General features: G+C 54.7%; 1 protein-coding gene across 1 annotated transcript; it reads left to right on the top strand.

Annotated features, from left to right (window-relative positions):
- Nucleotides 1-3,307: 3,307 nt before the first annotated feature.
- On the top strand, nt 3,308-8,989 carry BHLHE41 (basic helix-loop-helix family member e41). The gene is made up of 5 exons (XM_059726610.1): nt 3,308-4,280; nt 4,539-4,602; nt 4,864-4,971; nt 5,814-5,925; nt 6,037-8,989. Exons 1-5 carry the CDS (start codon nt 3,970-3,972, stop codon nt 6,873-6,875), a joined length of 1,434 nt encoding a protein of 477 aa, XP_059582593.1. The 5' UTR covers nt 3,308-3,969; the 3' UTR covers nt 6,876-8,989.
- Nucleotides 8,990-9,497: the final 508 nt, after the last annotated feature.

The following is a 9,497-nucleotide window of genomic DNA, read 5'->3' as shown; positions in this document are numbered from 1 at the left end:
GCAGGACAGGCCCTATGAGGAGAGACTGAAGGACCTGAACCTGTTCAGCCTCAGCAAGAGAAGGCTGAGGGGGGACCTGGTGGCTGCCTACAGACTCATCAGGGGAGATCAACAGCAAATAGGTAGAGCCCTTTTCTCCCCAGCACCACCTGGGGTAATGAGGAACAATGGTAATAAGCTGATGGAGAATAGGTTTAGGTTGGAGATCAGAAGGCAATATTTTACAGTTAGGGTGGACAAAATCTGGAACCAACTTCCCAGGGAAGTGGTCCTTGTCCCTACCTTGGGCAAATTCAAGAGGAGGTTGGATGATCACCTGTCTGGGGTCTTGTGAACCCAGCATTCATTCCTGCCTGTGGCAGGGGGTCAGGCTAGATCAGGGGTGTCCAACCTTTTTGAATGTGGGGCTGGATCATGAACTTTTTATCACCCAGTGGGCCGGCAAGTCATATTCAAACACCCTGTGTCCTGGGCCAGAGAGACGCTGCCTGTGTAGCCCTACTGCACATGCCTGTTACTGCAAGGTTCATGGTAGCTGCTGGTAGGCAGAGGCAGGAGGGACCCATTCTGCATCCAGCCAGCTACTGCCCCAGAGAGTGAAGGGGAGAAATAAATAGCTCCACATCTCCATCCCTCCAGCAACACAGCCCCACGAGCTGGCGCTGCCTGAGGGGGGCTGGAGTGAGGCGGCCACTGCACTGCAGCCCCTCACCCACCCACCCGCACGGCCCCACTCACCGTGGTGCCCAGCTGCCCGTGCACACAGCCCCAGTGGCCTCAGTGCTGTGAGCCAGGAGCACAGGGTCTGGCAGACACCAGCTCCCGCTGCCTCGCCCCGCAGAGGTCACACCAGGACCCCGCCTGCCGAGGCCCTCCCCCTGCTGGCTTCCCACATGCTGCTGGGGATGGGAGGAGGCCGGCCAGGTTGGCACCAGCCAGCAGAAGCAGCGGCGGAGCCATATGCCACTCAGGACTGACAGGCGCAGGCAAGGGGAAAATGTAGCTGAGCCGCTGCTGCTCTGGCCGAGCTCGTTCTGTCCGGAGCCGCACTCGGCTCCGCTGCCGCTTCTGCTGACCAGTGCAGACCTGGCTGGGCTCCTCCCATCCCCAGCAGCTTGTGGGAAGCTGGCTTCACCCGCATGCTGCTCTGGATGGGACGAACCCAGCTGGGTCAGCACTGGCCAGGAAAAGTGGCATGCAGCTGAAGTCGGATTCCCACGTGCTGCTGGCGACGGAAGGAGGCAGGCTGGGTCGGCACCAGCCAGCAGAAGCAGCGGTGGAGCCATGTGCCACTTGGGACGGAATGAGCCTAGCCGGAGCGGCAGGGGCTCAGCTGCATTTTCCCCCAGCCTGCACCGGTCAGTCCCAAGCGTACATGGCTCCGCCGCCGCTTCTGCTGGCTGGTGCCGACCTGGCAGGCCTCCTCCCGTCCCCAGCAGCACATGGGAACCTGGCTTCAGCCGCATGCTGCTCCGGATGGGACAGACCCGCCCAGGTTGGCACCAGCCAGCAGAGGCGGCAGCGGAGCTGTGAGCTGCTTGGGACTGACTGGCACAGGTAGGGGGAAAGTGCAGCTGAGCCCCTGCTGCTCTGGCTGGGCTCATCCTGTTCCAAGAGACACACAGCTACCCCTCTTCCCACATGCACCGCCTTGGCAATGCCAAGCTGATGCGGTGCGTGTGGGAACCTTGTCCCTTCCCCAGCCCTTCAGCAGCCATTAGGAAGCTGCTGAGGGGCTAGGGGAGGGACAAGGGGTGGGAACGAAAGTAAACTGTGTTTACTTTCATTTCCTGTTGCACCACTGCGGGCCATAGAAAATGCCTTGGCGGGCCATATGTTGGACAAGCCTGGGCTAGATGATCTGTTCAGGTCCCTCCTGACCCTAGCTACTATGATACTATGATACCATGATTTAAGGCAGCCTTGCTGACCCTAAGCACACACACAAATTAGGAGTCAGGCTCCTAAACTCATGAGATTGTTTTAAGAAAAGCATGAGGCTGTTTAATGTGGGGAGAGGTCTTCTGATTTGCTTTCTGGCCTTTAAACCATTGAGGCTAGGTACAGACATTACACTTTGACTGGCGTAAGTGATATGAATCTGGTTTATACCTGTAACAGAATTGAGCACACAAGACTTGTCTATACCCATAACAGAACAGAAGTTCGGCACACAGACTTAAAAACAACAGAACCCAATCTAAGATTTGTTCCTCTGAAAGGGCGAATGTGTGTTGCGTTTGCTCGCTACCCATGAAAACTGCGCCGCTTACAGAAAACCGCGTAACTTGGATTGATTCTGCCTTGGGCTTTTTGAATGTCTCTACCTAGCTTTAAAGTAATTTCTTCCCACTTTTTCCCCCTGCCACCTGAGAGCTTTCTCCACTGAAAACCAGGGGCCTCAGGTGATCTCACGCCTTCAGCAGCTGCAGCTTTAAGGGGGGAAAAAACTGAACTACCTTGAGCACTGGGAGAGTTGGCAATCCTCCCCCCCCCATTTAATTTCCAGTTGCAGTGTCTGATTGCAACTGGAATCACTGGAGAGGCACAAAATAACCCTGGCCCTGTATGAGCAGCAGGAGCTCTGAATAGTCCAGGGGAGCCTAAATGATCCTTCTCCTGCCCCTGTGCAGGTAGGATGCAGCCCTGCAAGCCACCCCCCTGTGCACTCCCTGCTTTGCAGTGATTTGCAACGTGCAGGTCCCCGGCAGGTGCCTCCGTGCCAGGACTCCGTTTTCCTCATTTCCATTGGGGGAGCGGGTAAATCATCCCGCTCCTGCAGGGCTCTGTGCATTTCTCCCCGGGCAGGCATCTCCGGCATCAACAGCAGCAGGTCGGATCACGTTGCCAGCCCTGTGCTCGTACCGGCTGGAGACAGGATTAAGGAGGAGGTTTGTGAGGTGCCAGCGGTAGTGAACGTGGGCTGCGCACACGCGTTAGCAGTCTCGGGGGAGGAGGAGGAGGAGGAGGAAGCACGAAGCACCAGACACCTGGAGCCGCGGGCTGGCAGGGGAGAGCCAGTAGCACTACACTTCCCTCCCATGCCCGCCCCCCCAGGGGAACCCACAGCCCTCTCCCGATCTGCCATCAGCAGCCTCCCACTGCAGAGGGAGGGATCTCTGTGGCGTCCAAAGGGATCCCGGGAAATAGCAGGGGAGCACCCGCAGGCGGGGGGGTGGAGGGTTCACTCCATGGATGTCGCTTGTTTGGAGTTCCTGGAAATAAACAGGGGAAGAAGGGGGAAGGAAGGGGCGGGGGGGGGGGGGGAGAGAGAGAGAGAGAGAGAAAAAGATCTGGCTACATTTATTTCTGAAAGTACTCTTTAAGGCACAACATAAATTAAAAAAATAAAAGAGGGCCGGATGTATGAGAGGAGGGGGACAGATGATTCATCTGAGCAAGGAAGGAAAAATGTGAAATTCACATTTCACACTGTGAATGCAGTCTCTACAATCCAGTTGCAGATCTGGCTGGAGACTGCTCCCAGACTCAGTTGGGAAGCAGGGAGTGGAGAGAGCCTGGAGTGCCCGGAGAGGGAGATCTCCGTCTCCCGCCGGGACTTGGCACATGGGGGAAGAAAAGGACATATGTTTCAATGCAACATTGTGTTGCTTTCCAGACAGCTGATGTGCAAGTCCCATCCTGTCAAACCGAGATCCAGCCCGCCCCCCTCTCCTCCTCCTTCCCAGGCGCTTGGCTGTTTTGCCCAGCCCCTGGTGACTGAAGCCCCGTCCTTCCTGCTGCGGGCTGTCTCCCCCACGCATCCCCAGAGCGGGCAGGCGCCCCCCGGCCAGCGGGAGGCTCGGGGGCGGGCTGCTGCCTCCCCGGCGGGAGGGAAGCCTGCTCAGCTGACGCCTGGCTGCTTGCATCGCGGGGCCAAGCTGTTTTTCTTTTCCGGTCGCCTGGATCCGCTGTCCCCGCCTCCTCGCGCGCTGTCTCCTCTCCCCAACCCCCCAGTCTGGAGGTTGGATGGTATGCTCCGCACGTGAGCTGGGTGCTGGTCTGGCTGGCGACGCGCGTGCCCTGTGGCCAAACACTAAGCAGCGAGTGCGAAGTACCAGCCCGGAGTGCGGCTGGGAGCGGGAGGGAGGAGGGCAGCGCACAGCTTCCCGCTTTCCCCGCCGCGCAGGAGGGACTGAGGCTGCATGTGCACGGTTTGGCCCCGCAGCCTCGCAGCACCCCGCGGCAGCGCCAGCCCTAACCCAGCCGCGGTCCGACATGGATGAAGGACTGGTGCGCCTGCAAGAGAGGCAGTTGCTGGAGCACAGGGATTTTCTAGGGTAAGGAGCCAGCCAGCCCGCTCCCTCACTTCTTTCCCCAGCCTCCCTCCTTCCTCGCCAAGTGCCCGCCTGCCGGCCGCACACTGACAAAGGCAGATCCGGCTGCACCGGGGACTGATCCTTTCTTCCTTTCCAAGCCTCTTTGGATACGTGCAACAGTCTTTCACGTCTCTGCTCTCTGGAGCTGGCGCTACCTCTTGCGTTCCCCGCAGGGGTCCGTCATTCTGCTGCTACTGGAGCCCTCTTTCTGTTTTGCAGGTTGGACTACCCATCTCTCTATATGTGCAAGCCCAAAAGAGGCATGAAGAGGGATGAGAGCAAGGTAAGAACAAGTTTCACGATGCTCCTGGGGTCCATTGATTTTTTCGAGCCGGAGGATCTCTCCGCGATCCCTTCCAGCCTCACTTTCCTGTGAACTCCCTCCCCCTCCTTCATTGTAAGCGGGTTGACCAGATCGGGCAGGGCTCTACCATCCTCCTGCTCCTAGCGTGCGCTACATGTGGTTGGCACGGCATTTGTTTTTGTTTTGCTTGTCATCGCAAGTGCATCTAACGCTGGCCTTTTTCTTGCTTGTACCCATTAGGAAACATACAAACTGCCCCACCGATTGATAGAGAAGAAGAGACGGGACAGAATTAACGAGTGCATTGCTCAGCTGAAAGATTTATTGCCCGAGCATCTGAAATTGACTGTAAGGTAGAGAGGGAGGCAGCGCGCCCTCCCCGCGCGGGGGGGGGGGGGGGGGGGGGGGGGGGGGGGAGGCGCGGGACCCGGCAGGCAAATGATCAAAAAGTGGGACCTCAAGGTTGGGGGTATGAAAGTTGTGGTGCATCAAGCTTGAGGGGAGTAAACCCTGGGGGGATCGAGCTTGAGGGGAATCTAACCTGGGAGGGGGGGGGGGATCAAATTTAAGGGGGATCAAACCTGGGGGATCAGACTTGTGGGGATTCATAAATATTAGGGTCGGAAGGGACCTCAGCAGATCATGGAGTCCGACCCCCTGCCCCTGGCAGGAAAGAGCACTGGAGTCAGATGACCCCAGCCAGGTGCTTGTCAAGTCTCCTTTTAAACACCCCCTTAAGGTAGGGGAGAGCACCACCTTCCTTGGAAGCCCATTCCAGATTCTGGCAACCCTTACCGTAAAGAAATTCTTCCTGATGTCTAACCTGAATCTAACTTGCAGGGGGGGGGTCAAATTTAGGGGAATAAAACCTGGAGGTATTAAACTTGAGGGGCTGTAACCTGGGGGATGATCAGACATAAGGGGGGGGGTAAAAGCTGGGGGGGAATCAGGCTTGAGGGGATCAAACCTGGGGGCATTAAACTTGGAGGGGGGGCGACTGTAAAGGCTTCCTGCTGAGGGGTATATCTGAGTTAGTAAGAGGCTGTGATGCCCCCACCTCGCAAGAAAACCTCTTGCCTCTCTGTACAACCAGCAGCTTTTCCATGACCTGAGTTGCCTGAAGTTAGGGCACAGAGCCACGCAGGGGTGCTGCAAGTCACCAAGCCTCTCCCCCCCTCCCCGCTTTGCAGACTCTGGGGCACCTGGAGAAAGCTGTCGTGTTGGAATTAACTTTGAAACACTTGAAAGCTTTAACGGCCTTGACGGAGCAGCAGCATCAGAAGATCCTCGCCTTGCAGACCGGTAGGGCGGGGCGGGGATGCCACTGGGGGCTGGGACCCCCGGTGCCGGTGGTGATGGGGGGGACGGGCCTGCCGGATGGGCGGCGCCGCTGACCCCGCTGTGTGCCGGCAGGGGAGCGGCCGCCCAAGTCCGCGGCGCAGGCCGACCTGGACGCGTTCCACTCGGGCTTCCAGACGTGCGCCAAGGAGGTGCTGCACTACCTGTCGCGCTTCGAGAGCTGGGCGGCGCGGGAGCAGCGCTGCACCCAGCTGCTCAGCCACCTGCACGCCGTGTCCACGCAGTTCCTGCCCGGCCCCGCGCCGCCGCCCGCCGCACCCCGCGGCCCGTCGCCGCCGCCGCGCTCGCCGGCTGGGCAGGTGCCGCCGCCACAGCCCCGCTGCGTGCCCGTCATCCAGCGGACTCACGCGGCCGAGCTGAGCGACACCGACACGGACAGCGGTTACGGCGGCGACAGCGAGGCGAGGCCCGAACGCCGCGCCGGCGTCCACGTCAAGCAGGAGCCAGCGGCAGACGAGCCGCCGCCCGCCAAGCGCCTCAAGGCCGAGGGCGGCGGCCCCGGCGCGGAGCCCGCGGCCGCGCTGCTGCGCCCCGACGCCGCGCTGCTGGGCTCGCTCATGGCGCTGGGCGGCGGCGCCGGGGGCCCGCTGGGGCCGGCGGCCGCGCCCCTCTGCCTGCCCTTCTACTTTCTGTCGCCCTCGGCCGCCGCCGCCTACGTGCAGCCCTTCCTGGACAAGGGCCTGGACAAGTACGTGTACCCCGCCGCCCCGCTGCCGCTGCAGCTGCTCTACCCCGGCCTCCCTGCCGCCGCTGCCGCCTTCCCCTGCCTCTCCTCGGCGCTCGGCCCGGCCGACAAGGCGGGCGCCGCCGCGCTGCTGCCGCCCTTCGCCCCCGGGCCCGGCGCCGACACGGACCTCGCCTCGCGGGACAAGCCCGCCCGGGACAGCCCCTGAGGGCCGCGGCCGCGGCGGGGGAGGCAGCCGCAGCCCTCCTGGCACATGCCCCGAGCAGCCCTTGCCCCCCAGGTTACAGAAGGCAAACACACACACACACATGCATGCACACACACACACACGTGCACACGTTTGTGTCTATGGGCACATGTGCATGGTGCCAACATATGCATACACCCACCTATGCATTGCATACACACCCACACTGGTGCACACATACATGCACATGTGTGTGCACGCACACCCCCCCACACACCCCCTCTAAGTTGGTTGTTTCTTTTTTGTCCCCATCTCTTTCTTTTTGGTGTTTATTCCTGACCTCCCCATCTCCCCCCACCTTCCTCTGCTGTAAAAGCCCCTTTGCATTGACAGGCAAGGTTAGACGAACACAGCTACAACCAACGCTTTGCATTCCTCCTTTCAGACTGCAGTGGAACCAAGAGCAACTTGCTTAAGCCTTGAACTTTTCTCTCTACCTTCGAATCCTAAGTGTCAAGCAGAGGCTGGGGGGGGGGGTGGAAACAGGTGGGCCAAAGGGAGCAGGCATCTCCCCCTGGTGCAGTGGAGCAGGGTGTGGGGAGGGCAGGGCCGAGGGCAAAGAGGCCACATGATGGCCACTTCGGAAATGCAAACTCCTAATAATAAAAAAGTGATGGGAATCGGCAAAGATCAGACTGTGTCCAGGTCTGGGTGGGAGAGAGCTTTCCCTTTGAGGCCTCTCATGCTGCAAAGGATTAAATTTGCTACTCAGTTTTTTTTTAATGTTTGGCTTTATAAATGCACAGGTATGTTTTAAAAAAAAGAAAAGGAAAAAATATAGTACGGAGACATTATACATTTCCCCCCCCCCCCCAAAGTAAATTAAACGTTGCACCTTATTTTGAACTGGTTTTCGATAGTAGTGTCTCTAAGTTCCACTTGGTAACTTGCACTTGTTTAGAGAGCCCTGTATTAGTGCTTTGTCCGGGATAAGGGGGAGGAGGAGGAGGTGGAAGGAGGTTTTAGTACCCATGCAAGCACTTTATTGAGAAATGGACTATGAATGAATTAACCTTGAGCCCAATCTTTCAGTGCCTTGTGCACCTCCAGTTGCCATTGGCTTCAGTGAGAGTTTTGGGTATGCAAGGGAAAGAGGATCAGATCCATTACATAATTTCTTTAGCTAAGGTCTGGTGGTATGGCAAGTGCATTTGTTCTCCCCTGCCCCCACGTCCTTATTTAATTCATTCTGTCCCTGAGTTTTTCTAACCTTACTGTATAAAATGAATGTTTCTGCACTGAACTAAAAAAAAAGCCCTGAACTAATTTTATCCTTAATTATGGATTATTAAAAAAAAAAAAAACAACCCAAAAAACTAGAGGAAATAATTAAACATGTCTGATTTTAATTAGAAATGCTTATAAGAATTGGGATAAGGTCCCATGTGGTTTTTCTATTTCCAAATATCATGATTTCCTTTTCTGGGGCTATAGTAGGCACCAGATAATCACACAGATAAAGCTTTTTTAATAAGGCTTAAACCAAGACCTTGCCTAGATATTTTTAGTTTGTTGCCAAGGTAGCACTGTGAGAAATCTCACTTGAATGTTATGTAAGAGGTGAGACACAACAGTCTGACTATGGGTGAATAAGTATCCTGGGTCTGTTAGTCAGTTTGGTGCATTTGCTGCTGCTGTTGCTACTGTTTGCCTCAAACGCTGTGTTTAAACAACGTTAAAAAATCTTACTAGCCTACAGAGTGGCTGTATGTAAATAGTTGTTAATACATCCAATTAATGATGTCTGACATGCTATTTTTGTAGGGAGAAAATATGTGTTAATGATATTTTGAGTTAAATATCTTTGGGGACGATTTGCTGAAAAAGTTGCACTTTTGTTACAATGCTTACGCTTGGTACAAGCTTATGCTGTCTTAAATTATTTAAAAAAAATAAATACTGTCTGCAAGAAACCAGCTGTTTTAGAACAGTTTTTAGTATGTGATATATTAGAAATCAATCTTTATATTCAGTATTTCCAGCAGTCCATGAATTCTATTATCTAAATATTTCCACGCTATTTTGTGATTTTAAAAAAAAAATTCTTACTAAGGAATAAAAAGTTTAATACACAATACGGGGTTGTCTAATAATTAAAACTCCTACATTAATAAAATAGATGCATAGAAAGCTTTAAAAACGTATGATTGCATGAATGTAGATAGCAACTTCATTTCTTTTCACAGCTTTAACATGGGTTTGAATTTGCTTAGTTTTCTTAGACTGATTGAACAGATTATTTTAACAAATTATTTTGTAGTACATTTTGTACATATCACAAGGCATTGTATAGCATACATATCCATGCACATGCATTTTAACTTATGCATTTTAACTTAACTTTGAAGTTTTCCTTTATTTTTCCTTGTAAAATATTAATTAAGGTCATACAGGCTAACATCATTCACACTACAGATACTGTGGGTACTTTGTCATCATTCACAGTAGTCAAATTTCAAGCAAGGTTTTTACAACAGGTTGATGGCACAAATATCAAAGATTGGGGAAATTTTTGTATGTATACCTGAATCTGGATATACCAAAAAAAACCAACCCCTAGTACAGTCAAATCATTTACAACAT

The sequence above is a fragment of the Alligator mississippiensis genome, chromosome 4, assembly GCF_030867095.1.
Source record: "Alligator mississippiensis isolate rAllMis1 chromosome 4, rAllMis1, whole genome shotgun sequence".
NCBI lineage: Eukaryota > Metazoa > Chordata > Crocodylia > Alligatoridae > Alligator > Alligator mississippiensis.
Note: the sequence above shows the minus strand (reverse complement) of the source record. Positions and strands in the feature narration are given on the sequence as shown.